General features: G+C 44.7%; 1 protein-coding gene across 3 annotated transcripts in view; it reads right to left on the reverse strand.

The window, feature by feature from the left end:
- Window positions 1–29: 29 nt before the first annotated feature.
- The window catches only part of CMTM7 (CKLF like MARVEL transmembrane domain containing 7), a 34,900-nt gene continuing 9,359 nt past the window's right edge, over window positions 30–25,570 (reverse strand). The window contains exons 2-6 of one of the 3 annotated variants that reach the window (XM_074988338.1): window positions 16,193–16,366; window positions 10,860–10,958; window positions 9,529–9,610; window positions 2,406–2,493; window positions 30–2,327 (exon numbers count right to left, since the gene is read on the reverse strand). In XM_074988338.1, the coding sequence (XP_074844439.1) occupies window positions 2,447–2,493; window positions 9,529–9,610; window positions 10,860–10,958; window positions 16,193–16,366 (402 nt within the window). In that variant the 3' untranslated portion in view covers window positions 30–2,327; window positions 2,406–2,446. Of the gene's footprint in view, window positions 2,494–7,914; window positions 9,201–9,528; window positions 9,611–10,859; window positions 10,959–16,192; window positions 16,367–25,570 lie in introns of those variants that run through there. The other 2 variants (XM_074988337.1, XM_074988340.1) reach the window with 2 other exon arrangements.

Consider the following 25,570-nt stretch of genomic DNA (forward strand, 5'->3'; position numbering starts at 1 on the left):
GGGAAGAATTGGACTGAGGTAATGTTTGTCTAAGTGCTGAAGGGTCTAAGTCCAGAAATAGCTAAGCTAAGAGTAGCTTTGTACATTCTTATCCTGTTTGTTTCTTTGTTCTGTACATTCTTTCTACTCCACCAGGTGTGTTCCATTGGTGCTCTCGTGTAATGGTGACAGAGGGGCACCTATCTGAGGCTTTTTTATTTTTTGCCAACTAGGTGAGCATAATATAATGATGCCCCTTTTCCTTCACCATATGAATTGAAGTTGGTACTAAAGGGTGCAGGGTTCACATCAGTCTGAGCAGATGGGTACAAATCTGCCCCCAATGAGGCAGCTGATTTTTTCGAACATGTCAGTCAGAATTCTTTTAAGGATTGCTGGGGCAAAAAAAAAAAAAAAGCTTGTAAACATGAAAAGAGTTTAACTGGAGAAAAGAGTGACTGGAACAAGTAGTCACAAGAAACAAGGCACAAAAATGTAACAGTTACACAGTGGTGGACTTACCGAAAATGAATGTAATTTAGGTAGTGGGAAGAGAAGTACAGCTTGTTCACAAGTAAAAAGACCATATGACTGCCGCCACCATGAGACACAGCAGGGCTTTGTCCTTGAGTAATTCTCTCACAGTCAGTGATGTTACATCGGTGTAACAGAGCAGAATACGCCCCTGATCTGTTGCTTATTAGAGCATATGCAGGTGGCACCTGTATGCTGTGGTTCAGCTACCTGCAGTTAATGCAGAGGTCAGGTTCTTTAGAGTAGGAGAGAGAACTTCCCCTTTAGAACAGGGAGCATGACATGCCCTGTGTGCTGTCATGTAACGCAACCAGCCCTTCCTCTCTAACACTGAAGATCGGACATCAAGCAGAACAAGCATGTGGTTTTATTTCTAGTGAATTCAAAGGACCAATTTCTCTTGATCTTTTAGACACACGGGAGAGATGATAAAAAAAAAAAAAAAAAAAAAAAAAAAAAAGGTGTGTGTATTAATCTGTCAATTTTAGAATTATATTCTGCTTACATCTGGCCACCTGCATCGGGCTAACCTGCCATTTTACCCTCCTGTACGTGAGGCTGGCTGCAGCATCAGTGTAAGCCCTAGTTTTCTTAAGATCGGTGTGTATCCCTATAGCTAGGGGCCAATCTATATCCTTCTCCTGTTTACTGCCAGGTCCTTCCACCTCTGTGTACTCAGGGCACATCTTGCTTTTCACTGTTGCTGTCTATACAAGAGCTCCCCCACTTCCGCAGTTAGGTTACGTTTGTTTTCTCACCCTCCAGTGAGAGACTTGGTATGTGCCTGTCATGACCATGCTCACATGGCAAATCAGGCCAGGATGTGGGAGATGAAGAGCAGATCTGGGTGGTGTCATCTGAATCCCCATGGGAGTCAGAGTGAGATGAAAAATCATTATGGTGGCCAAGCCTGGGAGGTAAAGGAGGATGGGTGTTGGGGAAAGAGAAGTCGGTTGTTGGGTCAGAAAGGCCTAAAGCCCTCAATATACTGTACCTATAACATTCCTTCTTCCCTTTGACTAAATCCATCACTTGGGAAGTCTATGACCATTCATGTCTGTCTTCCAGTCATTTTCAGAGATGTGCTTTGGAAGAACCTTTAGGTGAGATTTCTGAAAGTGCCTATGGCAGTTAGGGGCACAAATCCCCCTGTCACTATGACTTGTACTCTTAAATCATGTGGCTGTGCCTCTTTATATGCCTGTCCCTTGAGCAAGCTGGGCTTTCCCAGACCAGATTATTCACAAGAGTCCCATGACTACTCTAATCCAGTCAATGTACTCATAAGAATTTTCTTCCCTCTTTGTCAGAGGAACTGGGCAGGTTCTGTGTGCACGCTCCCATTTGAAGAGGCCTTTTTTATAGTCTAGGCAGCTGCCTCTGTTGCTGGGGAAGATTGTCCATTAAAGCAGTTACCATTTGGTGTTGAGAAAGAGAGCTAGTTTTAAATGCCCTGTAGTCCGGGATTATCCTCCTTCCTTTGGCACAAAGGCGCCTTTTGCTTTCTGTGTGTAGTTAGCCATGCTCCAAAGGGTCGAGGTTGCATGTATGTTCTATCTTGCCCTGTGTACTGTCAGCCCAGGCCACTGTTTGCACAGCTTACATTAGTAAATCAGCTTGAAAGCTGCAGCAGAAGTGTTTGCCCACAAGAGGGCAAACGAAATTCACCAATGAGAATTGCTTGGTATTAACAGTTTTCAAAGTTCCTCCCCGTCCCCTTCCAGTTTTACATTATTCTGGTTTGACCTTGCCCCCTTTTCCTGTTGCTAAATGACCATGCTGTATGTTTTTCTAGTTGCCAACTGATCTCACACCTGCTAAAAGAAAGGAATAGATGAGTGATTTTTCCAGGCAGGGTTTTCAGGCTTGGCGGAGGCAAGAGACTTATTTACCATCAGCCAGGTGAGGGGGTCTGCAAGCTGTGGCTCTGGAGTCACATGTGGCTCTTTAAGGACTTCTTTGTAGCTCCCAATGCTATAACTGCAAAGTAAATAAAAAAACCCCTTCTGATTATTTTTGATAAATGGTGAATGTTTAAAAGCCCCCAAATGAACAACTCACTCTCCATAGAGCTTAGCAGTGACACAAAGCGCTATCTGACTTCTGTTCTGACCCAATGCTGCAACTTCTGCCCTTTTTGGCGTGTGCCCCAGAATCACTGCCATGACGGTGTTGGGGCCCTAATCACAGGGGTGATGAGCTTACAGGAACTGGTGGCTGCAGGAGGGAAATGGGCCTTTGGTCTGTGAAAGAAAACACATGCTTTTTTAAATGCAGGTCCCGGTGGGAGGGCTGGGGGCAGGAGAGGAGCTTCCTAATTGGCAGGCAAGGCCTAGAGCTACAGGGCTCTTAATGTGCACACCACCCCGCCCCCCGGCTAAAGTAATCCATAGTAAATAACAAGTGGGCGCCAGTTCTTAGGGGCTTCATTACCAGCTGCAGGACTGCTAGTGGTAGGGGGAGGAGGAGTGGCGTGGAGGGAACAATGGCTTCCTGGCCCCTTTGAAACACTGCAGAATGCTGTGCTGCTGTTCTGCATGCAGCTTGGAGAGAGAGAGAGAGAGAGAGAGACGGGGGGGGCAGAGCTGACTGCCTTGAACCTGTTCCTCCCTTTTGCTCCACTGTGAGCTGGGGCTCCCTGACCACCGTGTGTCCGGGCTCTCTCTCTCTCTCTCTGTGTGTGTGTGTGTGTGGCCAGTTACTTGCCAGTGTTTGGTCTAGGCAGATACATGTGTACACTCAGGTTGTGCTGGACTGTTCCTATAAGAACAGGCAGGATGTGACATTCACCCTCAGTGCGAGTTGTGCAGCCAGGACCCAGGTGTGCCTCAGTATAGGGGGTTGGTTGGTAAAAAACACCTGTGTCCTGGCTGCACTCTTGCTGCCGTTGCTGCTTCCACTTGTGCTAGAGCAACAGTGGGCAGATGGCCCTGTTCTTGAGTGCCTAGTTCTGAGCTACTGCTAAGCACCTGCACCATTGCATCCGTGTAACGAGGAACAGGGATGTGTGTCTGGGTGTAGGGGTGTTGTATGAGGTTGTAGGGCAGCAGAAAGAACACTAGCCACCAGGGCTGCAAGCCCTGGCACAGCTCCCCAAAGCAGTGGGCGATGCCAGACAGCTGGGGGGGCGGGGGTTGATTTCCTAGGTAGCTTAACAGGTTTCAGGTCAGAAGTGCTGAAGGGAAGCCCCGAATTTGTTGTTGTTTGTAATAATACAGCAGCAGAGAAATAGGTGGCATTGTACACACAGGCCTGAAGACAAAGAGTGACTGATGAGCAGTTTGAGAGCTGCCCTCTCCCCACATACTATATTAAATGTCATTGATGAGCCCAAAGGTGAATAAGGGTCTGGCTAGGAGCATAAAGTGGATGCAGAAATTGGGCTTTAGGGCCTGCAGGCTTCGTGTGGCTGAGCAGAGGTGATAATACTGTGACGGAAAACAACACAGCTGGCTCCTTTAGGTCTAGTTACATTCTGGGCAGTAAGCTTATTGCTCAGTGAGGTTTCCTTATGAGGCAACAAAAGGATGCTCCTAGTTTAAGAGGGGTTTTTGGAATGAATTGCAAAGCATTGGGTTTGCCAGTTTGGTGGTGTCTGTGAGTGTAATAATCACCATCATGCAACTCTTATGTCTGACAAATTGCTGAAGAGCAGGTACACATGGTGTTCTTTGCCCCAACCACATGCTTGTAGCATTAATTGCTAAAACTTCAGCACGGTGTCTTTGTTTTGGTCATGGTTCATGAAGAAGACAGCCATGCGTGAGCAGAGCAGTGGTTCTTAACGAGAGGCCCCCTGAGGGCCACAAACAGGTTTCAGGAGGGCCCCAAGACAGGGTTGGCATTAGCAGAAAGCGCTAGCCTCATCACAAGGGGCTGAAGCCTAGGGCCCTGCAGCCCACCACTGGAGGCTGAAGTCAAAGGCTGAGGAAGTGAGTAGATTTTCTTTTCCACACCTTAGGGCATAGAGTAGGTGCTCATGGCAGATCAGCCCTTTGTAATGGCTAATAGCCATGTGGTGTGAGCAACTGCTTTAGCTTAGTTACTGCATTTATAGCCTTCCGGAATTGAAATGAAAGAAACTGCATTGTCCTCAGGCCCTATGGAAATGAAGTACAGTAGGGTCTCAACATTCTCGAACCTAAGGTTCACAAACTCAAGTATTCGAGACCGCCCGCTGCTCTGGGGCAGGGAGTGCCAGCAGCCACAGCTCCCTCCAGGCTCTGAGTAGGAGCCCCACCAGCTGGGCTCCAGGCTGCAGTGCCTGCCATACAGTATTCCTGAAATTCAACATTTGCGAGCATTCTCAGAACAGAACCCCAACGAAGGTTGAGCCCCTACCGTACAGTGGCTTCTGAATTGCCCAATGGCTGTGGGCTTGCTGCTTCTACTGTGTAGGGGGAAAACCCCTAAAGAGCAACGTGCTCCACAGTTGGCTTTTCATGGGTCATTAGTCCCACTCCTTGTCTCAGTCACCGAATATGCAAAATGTGTTCATGTCTGGCCTGTCACAGCTGACACACTAATAGCTTTCGGCTACATGGCCTGTTCTTAGAGCCATTTTTTTGTTCATTGTGTGACTCAAGTCACAAAACTGATTTGATGCCTTTTGTCCCTCCCCATGAACAGCCCCTTTGCTTGTTACTGGGCCCCCTACAGGTTCCCCTAGCACTTGTCCCTGGCTTCCAGAGCCCCAGACAAAGAAGCCCTTGTTTCACACCCAACACAAAATTATAGCGCCCCACTGAGACACCAGAGGCTTTTGCAGGGCAATGAGGCCTCTCCCATACCTGCTGGCAGGCTTAAAATAAGATTCAAGCTCTTGCTCTGCCCTTGGGTGGCCGGCAGCAAGTTGGCAGAAACTCACCATTTCTCCTGCTGTGCGAGGGAAGGCACTAGCTGGAGCACGGTGCCCTAACTCAGGCTGGTGTCTGCTTTTGTTGTATGGAAATTTCCTTCTCCGCCTCTTCTCCAGTTACTGCGCGCCATGGAGTGTGGGAGCCAACCCAGGCGCTGAGCTAGGACTTACTGCACAATATGATGGGTGGGTGTCTGGTCTGGTGAGCAGTGTTGCATAGGTCTAACATGCTTATCAGGGCACTCAGTTGTGTTGCTAAAGAGCGACAACAGGCGCCAGGCACCAGACTTGTGTGCTATCTGCTAACCAGCAGATTAGCGGTATGAGGGGGCATAAACCAGGCAGGCTGTGGCCGATTTAGCCGTATAACGTTAGGAGAGCCGCTGTCCCTTCATGCAAACAATGGCATATACTGCTTGGAGCAGAATGCCCTGACTTTACCCAGCTCAGCGTTGCCTTATCCACTTGACTGAGCATGACGCCTGAAACTCCCAGAGTAAAAATGGACCAGGTGGCAGCTGGCCTCCCACATGTGCTCCAGAGATTATGGGTCCCTGCCATAAATATTTCAGCTTCACTTATGGGCTTCAGCTGTTTTTGTAGCCTCTCTCTCTCTCACACACACACACGCTCGCTCTCTCTCTCTCTCTCTCTCTCTCTCACACACACACACACACGCTCGCTCTCTCTCTCTCTCTCGCCTGGCTGTATCTCTACATCAAGGGGTGTCATGGGCTGTTCTACAATGCAATGCAGCACCAGTTGGCCCATACATGATACTGTGGTCACAGTTGCCTTCAAGAACCCCCACCAGTGCAGGCCCTTTAAGATACCAGGCTTAAAACAAAATGAAACACGCTGCAAATTGATGCTTCCTTCCTCGGGCTTGGGTTACGAGCCATCGCTCTTTCCCTTTAGCAGAATGCAAACGCAGAAGGAAAGAGGAGGTGAACTATGCACATACGGGAGAAAGAGGCACGTCGCCACCTTCAACTTCTTGCTCCTTGAGGCGTGCAAACCCCCCCCCCCCCCCCGGGTGGTGGGTGTTAATAGGTGTTAGCATCCTCGTTACAGAGTTTTGACAGTTAAAAATGAGCCTCCTCCCCTGTGCTCATGTTAGAAGTCTGTGGTGACCAAAGGCATGTCAGCATCTCAGCTACCATTGTTTAGGCTTTGGCTCTGGAGTGCTCCCAGCCTCCTTCACCAGCGGCAGCAGGCCTAGTCTGCCAAAGGGATTTGCTTTTCCAACGTGCACATCTGACAGGACGAGCTGCTCTGCCCCCCCCCCCCCCGCCCCGCCCCAGCTTCTTTGAAGGTTTCGCAATGGCTTTTGCAGCCCATATGCGAGCTGTGTCATGCAATGTACCCCCGGAACAACTGTAACGTAATTAAAAAGCAAATTAAGCTGTCAAAAATCACATAGGCATCCCTTAGGCACAAAAAGCTCATGCTCAAGCCATTATCGCGTATAAGACAAAGGCAGCCATTTTTAAACATGTGTATTCAATATTACACTGCAGAGTCACAGCATTTTTGCATACAGCTATAAGCCAAAGAGTGTGTTTCCATTAATTTGCCCGAAAACATATTTCAGGCCACCCCAGAATGATACATCCAGAAACACTTTGGCCATAAGGGTGTGAGGAACTCCTTGTTGGGGATTAGGCCAATGGGGGGGTGGTAGTAGCTGGGGCACACTGGCTGGTGTGGTTGGGGGGGGGGGGGGCAGCAACAGGAGTGCAGTGCAGAAGTCAAAGGTACAACTGCAGTATGGAAGAAAGCAGGATGGACTGGGCGCTGTGAGACCCAGCTTTGTTTGGCGAGAGCTCAGCTTTCTGTTAAATGCTGCTGCTAACCACAACTTCCCCACAAGCTCCTCTGCTTGGCCACGACGGTCAGCCAGGCTGTGGCAGCTGCCCATGTCAGCCAGCACGTAATTGGCTTTGTTATACCAGAAGGCCCTTTCCATGTGGTTGGGTGCGGAGAAAAGCCTGGGGCCTGTTACCAGAAGCGAGAGAGCAAGGGAAGAAGTATAGCATTACTACGCCATAGTCACTTATCGGGCCTGAAAGACCTGTCCTGAAACTCTAGTGTCCGCATCCCCTTCACAGTCAGTCAGTAGTCACCAAAAGTTAGGAAGGTTAGTGAGTGAGTGTGCGTGTGTGCATGCATGCGTGCACGCACACACACACACTCACTCATTCTCTCTCTCTCTCTCTGCATTGGCCCTGGTGTTAGCACTGTCAGCAGAGCAGGCACTGAGCTGCCCAGGGAATTAACTCGTCTCAGACCTGCCTGATGCCTGCTGAGGTGTATTGGCAGGACACAGCAAGGAACCATGTGCCTTTACTGCCTACAGATCCTATATAACTAGGGGACTATGTTCTCCCGAGGGGTCTGCATGGTTTCTGAACACTAAATTTGCGCAATTACAAAAATGACATCCTACCCCCAGCAAATGGACCTGCACTGGGCACAGCTGTGAGGCACAAAAGCCTTCCTGCATGGGACGGTGGTAAAAAAAAAATCTGTAACATATAAGGCACCTCTTACCCCCGCACCAGGTGTTTCATATTTACATTGGAATAATTTTCTAATACAAATGCCAGGCAAAATTAGGTCAGTTACACTTTCATTTGCAGATTCAGGAACAGGAGCCCTCTGCCACGCTTCCCCTTTGCTGACTCTGGGGCGCTGGATTAGCAGAGGGGCAGGGCAGAGGAGTTCTGGATTTGCTCATCTCCAGAGCTGTAGGGGAGGCAGAGGCATAGGGCTGAGTAAGACAAGTGCAGCATTTGGTTACATTAACTGGCGGTATCGTTCTTTCTGCTCTGACATCCCACGTTACAAGGAATGTGGGCCCAGCTACACTAGATAGTGACCCTGAAAGTACAGTTCTAACAGGTTAAGCAGGAGAAGCTAGCTGATTGTAGCCTAGGGGAAATGTGTGTGTGTGGCACACCCCAACACTGTCCTTCCTCCTCCACTAAGGGAATAATTTCTGGGAAATTCACAGTTTCTGTCTACTTGGGTTTATTTCTCTCTGGGGAGGGGCAAATGGAAATGTGCAAACACATATATGAGGAGGAGCCCCAGTATGCAAACCTCCTGTATGGTCCAGAGAAAAGAGTTTTCTGAGGTTATAAATGACTATATATTAAACCTGTTGGAAGAGAGTTAATTAGGTTGGCATCTAGAAAACTCAGTTCACATTTGAGGCTAGACGGCAGCATTCCTAGCGAGTTGTCCAGGACCCTGTTCAGGAAAACGTATTTTCTTATACTGGCCACATAGAAGTAAAAATATCTATGATGGTTAAGGAGAACGTAAGAGGGGCCTTAAGGCATGCTTCACTGGCACAGGCTCGTGTGCAAGAGTTGCTTTCTTAAAGAAATTATCCTTGAAGATTAATACTCAGAAGTGAATTTGCAGAATTTCTCCTCTACAAATGCATGGAGGAAATCAGAATTAATTTTTCCATTTTTAAAATGCCACAGATCCTAAATCAGCAACACTCCAAAAGAAGGCTTGAATATTCTCGGTGCATGTAACTGGGAGCCTCGGAGACCAAAAAAGGAGGTCTCAAAAACTGAAAAAAAAAAATGTTTCTCCATTGAGCTATTCTGAAACCAACTTCTTTGGTTCCAGTATTGGGTTGTTTCTGTCCTTGCATAAGATGTCCACGTAAATCTTCAAATAACACTGTATATAATACAATCACACAAATGTCAACTCTCTCCTCTTGGCACATGGTGGACTCTCCTCTTCGATATCCCTTTTTAGAAAGGCACAAACATCTTGCAGTGGCCAAACAGTCATACAGCTGCATCTTTAAAAAGGAAGTTAGAGTCAGTTTGGTTTGCCACAAGCAAATTAATTTATTTGATTAAAAACAAGCAGGAAGCCACTATGAACTCTTTTTTGGGGGGTGAGTGGGGTAAGAGGAGGTGGAGTATTCACTGATTATTACATGTAGGTTATGTTGTTAGTATTGTTACCTGTTGATAAGTTACCATGTCAAGTGCCCACTGTGTTGTCAATATATTCAGCTACAAGATACAGGATGTTAATAAATTCTGCCATACAAACTTTGCCATGGAAAACGTAAATGTTCCATTTATGGCGTATTCGGCCTAGTATTAACATTTGACACTTACCTGTTGACTGAGTAATACATGAGATCTTGTAGGACAGCCATATGCTCAAAGCACACAGGAATGAAGCTAAGAAACCAAATGTCTGGTAAAAGAAATGGTAGATGTAAAAAGAAAATATGGTCAGTTATCAACACTGTAGAAAGTCCATGCATCCAAATTCCATACTTGTTTATTCACTGATGGAGCAATTCCCCCCCTCTGCAGTATGCCTGCAAGAGGGATATGAATCACTGAAGCCCACCAATTCGGATTTACAAAAGCTTTAAACTGTGCATAGCTCTGATGCAAGACCTCTGTCCAGGGGTGACCAACACCTTGTGAAGCTGAAAGTGTGCTGAGTGCCCACACCTCCCGCATATTTAAAAACACAAACAGCAATCTCCGTTCCCCTACCACCAAGCTTTCCTGACTGTAACTTGATTCATTTTTAAGTTTTCTTAAAATGTGTGCACATGGAAATAATTCTCTGGAGGGAAAGCAGAGTCCAAGAGATGAGTTGTACATTTAGGCTCAGAGCCTCAAAATATTCAGGAACCGAAATCCCTCTGAGGATCTGGGCCTAGGTACTGAAAGTGGGTGGCGGGGAAGGGGGAGTCCCTATTATCATTCTTTACTCTTGCAGGAGTGAGGTTCCCAGTCTAAATCCCATTCCCATCAAAACGGAATTTCCCAATCAGTCCCTCTGGAAGTTGGTGCTTGCGGAGGCTGAAGTGAGTTCAGAGGTCGCTAGCTCCAGTCCCTGGTGGGCTTTAGTTCTCAGGACACAGATCTTGAACTGGACTCTTAAGTGGGGAAAAGGTGCACAGAGAGGTGACAAACTGCCATGTTTTGTCATGAAGTTACGTAATCCTTCATCAAAATCAACGGGTTCTTTGTATTTTGCTGCAGCTAGAGCATTGTGTTTTGCATGTTTGACATGTCTATTCTCCCCCCAGTGTAGGGAACTGGAATCCCACAGAAATTGTTTTGTTATGTGTGTGTGTAGATGTGGTATGCTAACTGAAACAAGCCAGGAGATGGTGCACCCACCAAGACAACACAAGATAGGACTGTATGGAAAAATGAAGCTTCCAACAATAAATTCCTAAGGCATAGTAAATATTACAAAACAAACCAGCCGTTCTGTAGCACTTTAACAAATAATTTATTAGGTGATGAGCTTTCATGGGGCAGACCCACTTCTTCAGAGCTGGAAAAAAGATCTGAAGCAGTGGGTCTGCCCCACGAAAGCTCATCACCTAATAAAGTGCTACAGGACTGTGTGTTTGTTTTGTGAAGCTACAGACTCACTCTCTGTCTAGTAAACATTGTGAGGTAACAAACAGCCTTACCGCTCCAGCTACGAGTCCTGTTAAATTGTAGCTCTTTGATGCTGCCACAATAGAGGCAATGAGAAGCAGGAGTGTACCAATTAAATAATGGAGAAGTTCCTGAAAATATAAACAGAGCACAGTTTAGAAGAGAAACGTCTGAGGAAAGCATTTCAACACGCTAACAAGCGGGCAGATGAAAGTAAGGATAGCTGGGGGAAGGAAACAGAATTAGTAGATTTCAGGATGTGGTTGGCCACGTGTATGGTGATTAAACAGAAAAACATGCTTCACCCCTGTCCCCACCCCCAACAGATGGGTCTTTAACAGAGCTAAATTTTGCTTGACTTACTAGCAACTTACAGCAAACACAATGGGACATAGGCAGGCCCCATAAAAACAGACACCCATCCCTCAAATAACCACGTTTCCTCATAGCCAGTGTCAAGTTTCCGAAGACCCTCTAAGCAGAGTGTGTACTGAATGTGTAGTAACAAAATACAGTTGGTTGAAACATCTTATGAGGGTCCCCTACCACTCCCCAAACTCAGTTTTGTCAGAATGGAAGCGTTTTGCAGGAAAATGTCAATGGCATTTTATGGGGGAAAAGGTTAAAACAAATCATTTCAGCTTTCTCACTATGAATAACAAGAAAACATTTTATTTTGATAAGGTAAAATGATTTGTTTTTCACTCTGTTTCAACTAATTTTGTTTGGGTTTTATATGAAATATGAATTTTATAACATACATACAATATTTTAGCACATGTACACACAGTTTCTATTATACTGTTTTGACATTATCTATCTAAACAACTAAACATTAACAGTACAAAACTTTGTAATAATTTTGAATTATATCAGAGTTTCTTTTTGCTGAAAATTGCAGCTTTGCATTCCAATTCAGAACAAAAACATTTAAAAATGTAATTTTTCCCCAGAAATAGAAATGCTAGTTTCTCCTTACACTTTTCTCAAGCCTATAAAAGTGTAATCTGCTTCACTCCACAATCACAGGAAAACACTCCCCTCAGCTCTGCTTTCTGTACCAGTACTGCAAATTGTCACACTGTTATTTGTGCCTTTTTTTTTCCTTCTTCAATTACACCTTAGCTTCTCTGAACTCTTGATCACTATTTTGAGCTCTGTGGCACAGAAGTGGACACTTTTCAGTGATCTGAACATATGCAACTGTATTTTGGAGATCAATCCTTGTCTAGGAGTCTCTCCCTTCCCAGCTGAAGGAACAATGTCATGTTCGAGAAACTGCAGCAGACAATATTGAATATGCTTTCCCCTAACAAACAATTTTAAATTATAAACAAAATTCATGAAGTTTTCTAATCAGTGTTCTATATGCAGTAGAACATGATGTCTTGAGAGAACACTGGTTATAATGAGAGAGAAGCCTCCGTAGACCAGGATTTCAAATATGTCCCGTGTATGAAGGGTTTCAGTACTGGAGTTTGGCTTGGCTCACTGTAAAAACCCTCGGCCACTTGCAAGAATTGTAGGCCTGTTTGAATTTTAAATCTCCAAGTAGTTTAGGTTTTGGTCCTTCTGTAATCACAATACTAAGAGACCAATGCATGAAATATGAACTTCAGCCGAGACTTTCAAAATTCTCTAGTAACGTTTACCAGGCAGTTCTGGGTATTCAACTGGTGATGGACTCAGCAGGTTTTCAGAAAAGTGTTTGCAGCACCTTCTGGGATTCACATTCCTTTAAGATGTCTCAAACTGGTCACCCACAACCTGGGTCACCCAGTGTCCTTAGTCACTTTTGAGCATTCAGGCTGACCTGGTCTCTCACACAACTAACATTTATCTTTAGGCAAAAATGGAAAATGTTTGAATAGTTGGGAGGTGTGTTTTTAGGAGAAAAAAAAAGCTTGCAATTCTTAATAGATTTTTATAAAAAGCAGTGGGGAGATGGAAGATTAATGGCGATTGACAGTAAGGCAGGGATATGTACACATTCCTTAATAAATCAGTCTGGCAAATCATGTATATAGTTTGCACTTTCATTTCAAAATTTCCTGTCAGGCATCTTTATTTTTTCTGGGAGAGATTAACGTGTGATTAGGCAAAATGAAGGTGCGTTGTTAAAAAGGGGCAAGACCTAGGCTCTCACACAGGATGCAGGACTCACCTGGTGACTGACCTCCTCGTGGGAGTTAGAGCCCTGCATAAAGAGGCTAAGTAACTTCTCATGACTCATTGCAGCTTGTACTGTGGGTTAATTCCATCAGGGTGTAAGAGGTAGACATGACCCTTTGTTGAGGGAAATTAAGATATGAGACAGGAACATCCTACAGGAAATCCAAGGGATGGCCAGACACTGGGGTGGGGTAGGGATGGAAAGTCGGGGGCTATATTTAACTTGCTACAGCATGTGTAGACTATTTGGAACAGGGTGGAGTACATACACTCTAATTCAATGATGAGCTAAATTAACTAGTTCCTTGTTATGCACTTGTAACATAACTGCCCCAATTCCCCATTACTCTCTATCTTCTCCAGTTGCTAACACCTGTGCAAAGTGGATCACAAATGCGACCATTCTGATCCAGCCATACTTTGCGCCTATTTTTCACGAGATCAGCAGTGAAGAATCAGGCCTGTGACTGTTCGATGTAATGAATACAAAAGGAAAGATGTAATTGCCTAATGTAGTTTCTCTGCAAAGACTAATAAAAATGATATCAATGTAAAAACAGGCTAAATACCTTCAAAGAAACTTGAGAATTTTCTTGCCTAGATTTTTTTCTCTAGAAATGAACATTATAAGAACGCAAGCTGCCTGTGTGACTCTTGTTACAAAGTCACAAATGGCCAAACTCTCATGTGCGGTAGCAGTACATATACGTTTGACTTAGAGTGTCAGTGGATACCCGATAATCTCTTGCTTTATTTAACAATAGCTCTAAGAATTCCTGGTGGGATGGTTTTCACATACATGTTACCATATGTAGCCACCATATAATCACAATGGTGGTATTTAGCTTTGTGTTTCATTTGCATTTATATTTATGTTTTTCAAACTCCACAAATTGACATAAGGATTGCACCTCGCTGGTCTGGCACCCACAGGACCTTGGTGGTCCAATCCACACCAGGGAAGGTTAATGCCCCCTAGTCCCTGGCTATCCCTACTAAGCCTGCTGCAGCTTGTTCTCCTTCCTGGCCCTGGCCCCAGATCCATATGTAGCAGTTCCCCAGTCCCATGTGGCTGCTGAGGGTACCAGAACCCTGGCCCTGAGCCCCCACAGGGCTGCTAGGGGATGCTGTCTGTAGCCATAGTACTGCTGCCTGCAGTGTGGCTGCTGGGAGGCCAGTTTGGCTTGCCCTCCTGCCCCAGCTTTCTGGTCCAGAAGCAGCCCCCATCATGCTGGATGACGGATGTTACTGGACCAGAGAATGCTGGTTTTTGGAGGTGGATAACATTAAATGTAAGTTCTACTACATGATGCATAAAATTCTGGACCCATTGTAATGAGTGGAAAAATTGCCACTGATTTCAATTTCACCTGCTATTCACCGTCACTCATTATTTGTTATACAAGTTTACATCTTTCTCCTGTTTGTGTTAACCAACTACAAACTATCAGGTGAGAGTCAGCGACTTCAACCTGAACTCCAGCTGCAGAAGGGATAGCTCAGTTGTTTGAACATTAGCCTGCTAAACCCAGGGTTGTGAGCTCAATCCTTGAGGAGGCCAATGGGCCAAATAGATGTCAGGGATGGTGCTTTTGTCCTGCCAAGGGGGCAGGGGACTGGACTAGATGGCCTCCCAAGGTCTCTTCAGCTCTAGGAGGTGTGTATAATTCAGATCTGAATTGTGGTGATCTTGTAATTTGCAGGCATGCAGATCCAAGATATGATCAGTTATAAAGGGGTGGCCATCTGAAAAACGTGGATTTCAAACACCTTGTAAATATGAGGCACTGCAGACATGGGGTTCTGGAGGTGACTTATGACTGCTACATAATGGTGACCCATTCATTTGTTATGCCACATTTCATAAACAGACATTCCTGATAAAACAGCAAGCAGTAACAATGAATCTGCACCAGTAACCAACAGAATGTTAAATGGGGGACATAGCAGGAGGACAGTGTAACCTAATACATCAAAAGTATGGAGGATTTCAAAGGAACAAAAATGACCAGGGGGAAGTAAAGAGACTAGGAAAACCAAAAAAAAAATAGCTAGCAAGGGGAAAGATGGCACAGCAGAAAATCCCACAGAATAGCTGTATTTCTGATGTGAAGCTTTCTTTTTCTACTCAAGCATGGTGAGTAGAAGGGGTCAGCTACTGTCACAACTCACAATCTGATGGACTTTTCCCCCATGGTTGGACAGCTCTGTGGAGGAGCTGTTACCACTTTTCAGGCTAAGGTGAAAGAAGCAAGATGTTTGTGACTGGCATGCAAACCACGTGGCAGAATGGTCAGGTCTGGTCCTAATTTGTGCGTGACCTGGGGCAAGTCACTTAACCAGTCTGGGGCTCTGTAGTAGAGATAAAGAGGCTCACCCACCTTTGCAGAGGTCTGTGAATGAAGACTGTTACAGAAGTGTATTATGAGGCTGACAATTATGGCGCCCTGCGAGTGTTAGCAGTCTCTCCAATGCTTGAGCCCAACAGCAGAAAAAGCAATGCAGCTCAGCAGTCAGAAGCACAAGTTAACAGGACAGTAATAATGACAAGTTGCTGACATAAATCTTGCCCAGGAATAAGGAAGAACCGGAGATCAGCTCCAAAAACAACTCACAGGTTAGAAGTGTTAAAACCGAAACAGATGCACAGTAAAAAAGCAAAGAAGCCTCCCACCCTGGACTTTTTTTCCAGCAGGTCTTAAAATGAGCCATCTGAAGCTGTCAATTACTCCGTCCACCAGGAAGTAAAGCTTCCCTATCCTATGAGGTGGGCTCCACAGCAGCTGTGTACAAGGCAGCAGTTATACATGGGTTCAGCCTAAAACTCATCCTTAACTTTAACATGTTTCTTGCATCAGGATCAATCTGCTCAATGCTGGCTTAACACAAGCACTCTACTTTTCTTTCCTCTGCATCAAAGTGACCTTAGAGCCATCCAATTAGCTCCAGCTTATACTGGTGTAAGGAAGAGCAGAGTCAGGTTCAAGGAATGTGTAAAAACACCAGCATGCTCCAGCTCAGCAAGCAGTCAGTAGGGAAGATGAGATCATTGGTCAAAGGATTCGTGAAGGACAGGAAGACAGTTCCTGGGAAACAGAGAAAAAAAGCAGTAGCACCACAAGTAACTAAACAGAGTGGCCACAAAGGGCAATATAGGAGAGGTGCAAGGGAGCAATCCCACCCTGGCACTTACTGCAAGTGGCCAGCTAATACAGGTGAGCATTCGGTATACCCGGAAAAGGTAGATAAAGTAGAAGACAAGAATCATAATGAAGTCACCCAGGGTGACAATTTCAAAGTAGCTGTATGCAGTGTAACTGGTCCATGCTGAATTCTTCACACAGAGGAATCCAATCAGCAGTGATATCTGAAAGACAGAAAATACATATTATTTAGCAACTCCCAATGATCAGAGTGCCACACAGAACATGGAGAAAAATTCGAACATATACATAGTTAAAAAAACCCAAAGAACACCTCTTAAAAAATCAAGCACACAGAAGCCGATTTAATTGGGCCCAGTACAGATAGCAAGGAGGAAGTAATGAATACAGCACTAACGGTGAGGATAATAAAAAACACCTTTGAAAAAATATCTTCAGATAACATACGGAGGGACAACTGCCAAAAGTGGGGAAGTTCCACATGGTAACATCCCAGCACTAGTAAAAGCACTGCTGCCAGCCAAGCTGAAATACAACACTGGAATCCCCAGGAGGCAGAGAGATCTCAAAGTGCAGTGACTAACCCACAAGAGAGCTCTAAGACAGACAGGCTGTAACAGTTTCAAAAGGCTCTCAGTGACTGGGGTGCCTAAATCCCATGAGTTTTTACTGGGTTTTAGGCACTTTAGTGCTCATGAAAATGTTACTTGGGGATTAACCTGTTAAAGGCTATAAAAATAAAGGCCCTGAGCCTGCAAACACTCATGTGTACTCTTATTCATGTGATTGCTCCCAATGGGATGTCTCATGTACAGAATCTGGAATCTGTCTCCAATAGAGGCAACTTAAAATCAATTTACCTCTATCAGTAGCTGAAGGAAAGGGTGCAGTACGAGCTTAATATGAAAAAGAATATATAAAAAAGTAGAGGAATTTTACAGTTTGTCTCATCACCGTGAACCACATACAATTGTCACATTTTGATATAAACATAAGTAGCTTGTACTCGCTGTGGTTTAATGTCATGTGCAGACTTAAAAAAGGACTTGCCTTAAAAAAAGAGGCAGCAGCTACCGTAATTTGCCTATGTACTTCTATGGCTGGTCTTAGCCAGAGTAGATAAAAATATAGGAGTTAAAAATGATTTAAATACAGGTTTATTTGTAAAAACACACCTATTTATAATTAAACTTGAAATTGACAACACTTACCAGGCCTAAACTCATTATCGCTTATTAAATGAAATATAAAACAACACGAAGCAGTACGTATTTGCTGCCAAGTTGTAAAGAAAATCATGCCACAAAGCTGGTGGAAGTCACAGGCTGTGACTACGTACCAGGAACTAGCATTTGTCTAAGTGCTAAGACAGCTTTTGATAGCAGTAGCCTCTTCTGCAGATGCAAACAAAATATTTTCTTATTTAAGTTAATTCAACTATTTCAGCTCAATAATTAGTCCATTCAAAATTAAGAAACCAGTGGGAAATCAAAGAAGCAGGGCAGCCCGTGTTCCTTGTTGTATCTAGAAATTAAGACTAGGGTTATGTCTACCCTAGGCAGAGAAGTCGAACACTGACACACAATTATAGCTATGCCAATTGCATAGCTAAAATTAGTTTATCTGTGGTCGACTTCCCATGTCTGTCTACACAGCAGAAGGTCGACCTTCTTTCAACCTTCCTTATTCCTCGCCTCTGGTGAGGAGTACAGGAATCAGCACTAACCCTGGGAGCCTCATTTCGCGCATGAATGAAATGAAAGCCTGGAAGATCGACTCTGAACGGGTGGATCTTTCGCTGTAGTGTGGCTCTAGCCTAGATGTGAGAAGTTCAGATTTACTAGTTCTAAACTCTTGAATGAAATATTGACTGGAAACAAATCAGTTCAAATCAATAACTACTGCCAATACTGCCTTTGTTTAATATATCAGTTACTTTTGAAAGCAAATGATGTTTTGATAACATTTTTATCAACTTTTTTTCTTATGTATCCATCATTTTCAGTCAGATTTATTTAATAATAATTAGAGTAAAGGAAATATTTAGTTGGAAATCAATGTTTTAATAGTTATTAATCAATGACAGTGCACCTTTCTTTCAGAAAATAACTAAGTATCAATGCAAAACTCAATTAAAATCAATTATTTCAATCAAGATTTCTAACTGCTGATTTAAATCACGATTCAAATTGGAGATTTAAATTGCTTTGATTTAAATTAATCTACATTACTCTTAGCTGAAAAACCACTGAGAAATATATTGCTTTCTAAAGATCAGATTGAGTTTAATAAGATTAATATACAAGAATGCTGTTTAAATAAATAGATAGTATAGCAATAAGAGTAGAAAAATCTAATATATGTTATCTCACTTAAAGAATTGTTTTATTTTGCAGTTAAAATTTTCATGAAAAAAGCAGCACACTTTGAAGTGCCAGTATTTAACATATTGGCTGTTTTAAATGGTAGTTTTTCATTTTATTTCCTAGGAACATTTTTTCTCCTGAAAAATCACAATTATGACAAATAAAATAGTTTTAAAAATCCCCAAAGCTTAAAACAGGCTGAATTTATTAAATATACATACTTAATATGCAACATTTTGCCTTGACATGTGCCCCTGGAATCTCATTGAACAGCACAAGATAGCAGAATTTAGACCAACTTGTCAAAAACAATTCTAACCATGACACAACATACGCCTCTCATATACTTTGTGAGTGTTCATTTTGTGAGACATTTTCATTTTTTCAGTTCCTCTTTAGTTAGTTAAGTGCAGTAAAATACTGATTCTGCAAAACAGGAGTTTTCATCTTAACACTACATATTACTCTTTTCACTGTTGCACTGTAACCCTTCAAATTTCTGTTGTACAGGATCCTTTATCAGAATAATTAAAACATACTCAGGAGAAAACTGTAGTTCATATTCTCATCTACAGAAGACATCTGTATTTTGGAGGGAAGATGGGACTAAGACCTCAACTTCTCAGGAACTGTCATCAAAATTTACAAACTTGGCTTGACTTTCAAACAGCCAATGCAACAGGAGTACAAGGCTGATAGGCTCTATTAGAAAAAAGGGGCTTAAACACAGACTTGCATGAGGAAGCTAGTTACGTACTAAGACTTAACAGACTAAAGCTTTCATGAGAAATTCTGGTGGCAGTAAGGCAGGGGAAGCTGTGAATTTGACTCTTGCGGCTAAAAAGGCAAAGTCTCTGTGACCAGGGATGTTAGAGAGTGAGTAATCCGGTAACTAACTGCTAAAATTTCTGTCAGTTAACTGCCCCCACCTCCACCCCCTCCCTGCTCTGCATTTAAAAGGCTGAGCCTGCACACCAGTTGGCTCAGCTTCCATCCCCGCCACGGGAATCAGGTTCCTTCCCCGCCACGGGAATCAGGTTCCTTCCCCAATCCTCCCCGGCTGCTTTGGCATTTAATGGGGGAAAGGGAAGAGCCCTATCCTCACAGCAGGAAGAGCAGCTCAGCCACCCTGCGTGTCCGCTCAACCTTTTAAACGCAGAGTGGCAGCAGCCGGGGAACTGCCTCGTCCCAGCACAACACGGAGGGAGGCTGAGCCAGTCCACCCTGTCTACTTGCTGGGCGGCGGGGACGGGGTGTGTGAGTAACTGGTAGTGCCAACCCATAAGCAGATGCTTATCAGTCAGTCACATAACTGGATACCCTATTGCACCCCTATGTGTGACCTGCCAATGCTAGAAAAGAAACCTGTTATTCAAGTGCCATGCAATACTTCATCCTGCGTCTCCACCTTACTGTACAAACAAGAAAGAAGAGCTAACCGGGATCAATGTGGAATCCGCATTTTCTCATCTTATACTTAGGAGTTGTTGTCCAAGGAACTTTTCTTTTGTCTGTACATGCAGTTCCTAGCTTAGGAGGCCTGGAGCCTTTACATGCCAGCATAATACAAATAACGAGAGGCTTTGGAAGACACCACTAATTTAGCAAAAACTGCAAGAATTCCTGTGGCACTCAACAGACTGACAGTTTTATTGGAGCAAAAGCTTTCGTAGGCGAAGACCCACTTTGTCAGACGCATAATTTAGCGGTGCTCTACCCCGCACAGAGTTGTAGGTCCAATACAATAATTTTGTCTCCAAAATATGAGGCATAAAACTGATGAACAACCAGAAAGAGAAGAGTGAGAATTACAAAGACTAAGACAGCAAAATCCACCTCTGACGTGAATCCACACAGCCCATCTACCTTGTAGATATAATGCAGTGGAGAATCAGGTTTAAAAGCATCTGCTATAGTTCTTCAGAGTGGCACATGGGATGGGAAAACAATCACCTCTCTCTTGTCAATGTGCTTCCAGATTAGAACAGTATACAAGAACAACAAAAAGTCCTGTGGCACTTTATAAACTAACAGATATTTTGGAGCATAAGCTTTTCTGAGCAAAGATCTGCTTCATTAGTTGCTTATGTTCCAAAATATCTGTTAGACTTTAAGATGCCAGAGGACTTCTTGTTGTTTTGTGGACACAGACTAACATGGCGACCCCTCTGATACTTGTCACCCTGCAAGACTATAAGAAACAACTCATGGAAATTCTTTTATTCTGGAGGTGCTTTGCAGTGCCCAAGAGCTGGGAGGCAGTTCCTATGGGGCTTGATATAGTTCAAGGATGATATCGATATCCCACTCGACATTAGGTTAATGCTAGAAGAGATTTAAACTGGATTTCTAATGAATTTCCTGGTGGAGAGCTGTACATCACAAGCAGACCATTCCCCTGCCTGCTATACAGGAAGTATAAGGGAAAAGATCAGCCACCCTACATAAAGCAAGTTTGCAGATGACACCAAGCGAGGGGGAGAGGTAGATATGTTGGAAGGTACAGGTAGGATCCAGAGTGACCTTGGTAAATTGGAGGACTGGGCCAAAAGAAGTCTGATGCAGTTCAACAAGGAGAAGCGTAGAGCCCTGGACTTGGGACGGAAGAATCTCTAGAACCGTTATAGGCTAGGGACTGACTGGCTCAGCAGTACAGTGGAAAGGGACCTAGGGATTATGGTGGATGAAAGGCTGGATATGAATCAACACTGCGCCCTTGTAGACAAGAAGGCTAATGGCATATTGGGGTGCATTAGGAAGAGCATTTTGTGCAGATGTGAAGAAGTAGCTGTTCCCCTCTATTCAGCACTGGTGAGGCCACATCTGGAGTGTTGCGTCCAGTTTTGGGCCCCCCACAGTATAGGAAGGATGTGGATGTGCCGGAGCAAGTTCAGCCGAGGGCAACGAAAATTATTAAGGGCTGGAGCACATGACCTATGAGTAGAGGCTGAGGGATTTGGGCTTATTTAGTTTGCAGAAGAGAAGACTGAAGGGTGATTTAACAGCAGCCTTCAACTTCCGGAAGGGGCGTGCTAAAGAGGAAGGAGAGAAACTTTTCTCAGTGGTGACAGATGGCAGAACAAGGAGCAATGGTCTGAAGTTACAGAAGGAGAGGAGTAGGCTGGATATTAGGAAAAACTACTTCACCAGGATGGTGGTGAAGCACTGGAATGCATTGCCTAGAGAGGTGGTAGAATCTCCACCCCGAGAGATTTTTTAAGTCCCAGCTTGACAAAATCCCGGCTGGGACAACTCAGTTGAGGTTGATCCTGCTTGAAGCAGGGAGCTGGACTTGATGACCTCTTGAGGTATCTTCCAGCCCTAGGATTTGATGATTCTATGATTCTGTGCAGCAGATGCCATTTTGAGTAAAGTGGTACCCTCCAAAGCTCTCCTGGGGGTGAGGCTGCTCCACATGACCTCTGGAAAGGCCTGCCTAACAGGAAGCTCTGAGCTTTTTGTTAGCTTTCAGATTAGCAGCTTGCCTAACTCTGGCATTAATCTGTTACATGTGCAGGACAAAATGTGTACATAATTTTTATTCTGGAAACTGCACAGCTGTAGACGGCCTTGAATTTCATGAGGAGGTCTAGGCTGCCATAGAACAATTCCCAAGGAACAGTAGTCGCTCGTGTAGTACTGGGTTGTAACATTTCTTCTTTGAAAAAAATAAATTAGCTTTTGTTTAGCCAGCAGTACCATTGAGCATTCTCGGATCGCTGGCTGAAGGGATACTGTTTTACTTTTACACTTTTACAACGCAAGAATAAATCTGTGTAAGTGCTTACCATGATCCTTCTCCAATGTCCTGCCCTATTCGGCACAATAAATAAAGCTCTGGCTCAGGTCATAAAAAGCACTGACATTTTACTCCATAAGAACATCAGGAGGGAATTCGGCTGTTCTGCTGACATACCCACATGCAGCAATACACACCTTGCTTGGCCTCAGTGTCATTATTACTGAACCTTGTACATAAAAGAGAGGTCCCACTCACACCTTGTTTTTCTGAACTTTACAACCTGGGTTTCATGAATTAGCCATAATGGGTTAGTGCTGCGGCTGGTAACCTACCCTACCACCTGAGTCTGCCTGACTTGCTTTTGTTAAATCTTCTTTCCCTTTCTGGTCCCACTCCACTTGCTCCTGCTTTTCTCTCCCAGAAGAGATAATACTGTATCTCTTCCTGTGTTGTCTTCAAAGTCTGTTTCCTCTTTGTCCAGCCCATTACATTCCAGGCTCTTTCCTTCCTTGCCTGGTGTTCTGTATTCCCTCCCTTACAGTGTCTGTCTCTTATTTCATCTCTGCCCACATCATTCTTGATATATACACGTGCACACACCCAGCAGAGTCAACAGTAACCATGGGCCCTGAGGTGAGAGGGGCCCAGCTCCGTGCCCTGGAATAGGTGGGGCCTAGGCCAGTCAGCCCTTAGAGCTGCTCAGATCATGGTGGTGCACCCCCACCCTCCCAGTGCTTTACGGATTGGTGGAGCCGCACTGAAGCAGCATTTCAAAGGGGCCTGCCAAAGTAACAGTCACGGCAGCTGGAGCTCTGAGCCCCTTTGAAATGCTGGGCCCCTGTGCAAATGCCCCCTTGCCCCCTTGCCCCCATCGGCGGGCCTGCACACCCCCATACTTCTCTTTTTGAAAAACGTCTGTCCCCTTTTTCCAATCCACCACTTTAAACTTAACCAGCTGCTGAAGTTTCCCCGCTGAGCACTAAACCTACAAGCCAAAGAATGATTTAAAAAGGTGTGTGGGGGAGCTGATTGCCCGTGGATAAGAAAGAAACCAATCTCCCACCAACCAGGATAGGTTACTGTCCACAGATCTGATGCCAAGATGAAACTTACCCAATAGGGCCCCTACATTTCCAGCCATTGTACCCTAATGGTATATCTACATCACAGCTGTGAGCATGGTTCCCAGGCCCGGCAGGTAGCTTTGCGCTTGCACTCCAAGAAGAGCAGCGCAGACATTGTGATGGGTGGCAGTCTGGGCTAGCTGCCCCAGTCCAAGCTTGACAACAAGCTGGAGCCACCACCTGTATTATAATAGCTACGCTGCTATTTTTAGCACACAAGGACAAGAGAAGCTAGTGGGAGAGTGTGCACCTGGGTTGGGAGGTATGATCCCAGTTACAGGGTAGCTCTGTGACATCCAACCAGTTCTGAAGCAATAGCCCCTGCTATAGTGAACTAGCCACATTATTCTGAAAATATATTTATTGTTCACGCCAACTAGCTGCCCTCAATCGGCCAAATAGCCACATGTGGCTACTGTGTTGGACACCTAGATAGACCTAATATAGCAAAGGTGGCACTAGCAAATTTTGAAGTATGCTTTGCTGCAACGAATGAAATTACTTGTTCGAACAGCTTCCCAAACCAGAAAAAACATGCTGGGCTCAGGGCACGTTTTTGGTGCCACACAAGCATGACAATTTGCCTCCCTTGCCTTCCAATACAACTGCCTAAGCTCCTGAATCTCAGCACGGCCCTGCTGCATGTCCATCGATGCCCCTTCTCCAACATGGCACGAGCACTCTGCCCGCGGGTATCAAAGTTCGGACAGCTGCAGGGGAGATGGGACTGCAGACTCTCCTCTCCGCACAGACCCAACAACTGCAGCATACCCCAGTCGGAAGCATGTTGGCTGCGGGGAACCAGCATGGTCAGCTGGAAAGATGAGATGTGAACTGCCCACAATGAGCAAACAGGCAGGGGAATTTCAACACTGCCCAGGCTGTTACGGTGAGGAAGGGCACACGCCTGTGTACTTGGCTGCAGGGCAGTGGAGTTCAGACTGCTAACCAGAGCGGTCACAATGGGCATTGTGCGACAGCTCCTTAAGGACACTTATTAAGACATACACAAGCGCAACATCTACACCGACACTGCGTTGCTCTTTGCCGCATACGGGTCTTTGCCTTTCATCCAGGTGCTTTTATTATGCTGGCATAGCATGAGAGTTATACTGGTAGGAGGAGCCCTGCAGTGTGCACACCTCCACTGTTTGGTTGACAAATGCTGATAGCTGTCAACAAAACAGTAGTGTACACAAGTCCAAGCCATGCTTCTCTGAAAACCCTGCAGGGATTTCATTAAAAAAACCACCCATTAGGCTTGCTGGGACGCCCCCATCAAAGGGTATTAGTATAATAGAGTGCATCAAGACTATAAGAGGGCTCTACAAGATGTGTAAACCATGATCTGAGGGGCTGTCTGCACTGGAAACGCAATGCATGTGAATGGTAGTACTGGACTTGAGGTGATGTGGAAGAGTATGGCAACAACTACAGCAAGTCATGCTGGGTATTACATCATCTAAATCTGGTAAGGCCCCATCAGAGGTGTAAGACTGGGACCAGGGCTTAACCACTAGATAATGGAGAATAGGGTTTGTCCTTGTTTGTATCGTCCAAAGTCATGACCAACATCACATCGTTAACTAGAATGCTCTTAGTCATATTCTGATCATTATTGTTTTTAAAAGGGATAAGCTGTCAGTGGATATATTCTTATCAAGTTGTGTGTGTTCACCCTCTCATGGGCCCTTCATGTAGCTCAGTGTCCTCAGGAATTTTTCTGTCACATGTAGGGTTACTTTCTATTAAATTCTTTTGGATCTGGATTAGACCTGACAGCTATTTTCAAGAGTGCAGCAGCCATGGAAGGCAGTAAAGGATGTGTCTGAGCAGAGTGAAAGCACTGCTTTGGAACTGGTTATACAAGGGTTAAACTACCAAGAACCAGGCCCATTCTGCCACATCCCAGCAGTCTAATGCAGATACATGTGAATACACTGATGACAAGACATATATTAAAAAAACCAAAAACACGTTTTGGGAATTGTTTGGTTTGAGTTACTGGATTTCTCATTCCCTCCTCAAGCACTCCTACATTCTCTGGGTCCCAGGAGGTCAATGAAGAGAGTGTAAAGGTGTGCAAGAATTCCTCAACATTAAGCCTGGCTGTTATCATTCACCAGAGGCCTTCTACTGCTGATGTTCAAACTGCACTCTGGATGCCCGTGCTAG

This window comes from Carettochelys insculpta, chromosome 2 (genome assembly GCF_033958435.1).
Source record: "Carettochelys insculpta isolate YL-2023 chromosome 2, ASM3395843v1, whole genome shotgun sequence".
Lineage (NCBI taxonomy): Eukaryota > Metazoa > Chordata > Testudines > Carettochelyidae > Carettochelys > Carettochelys insculpta.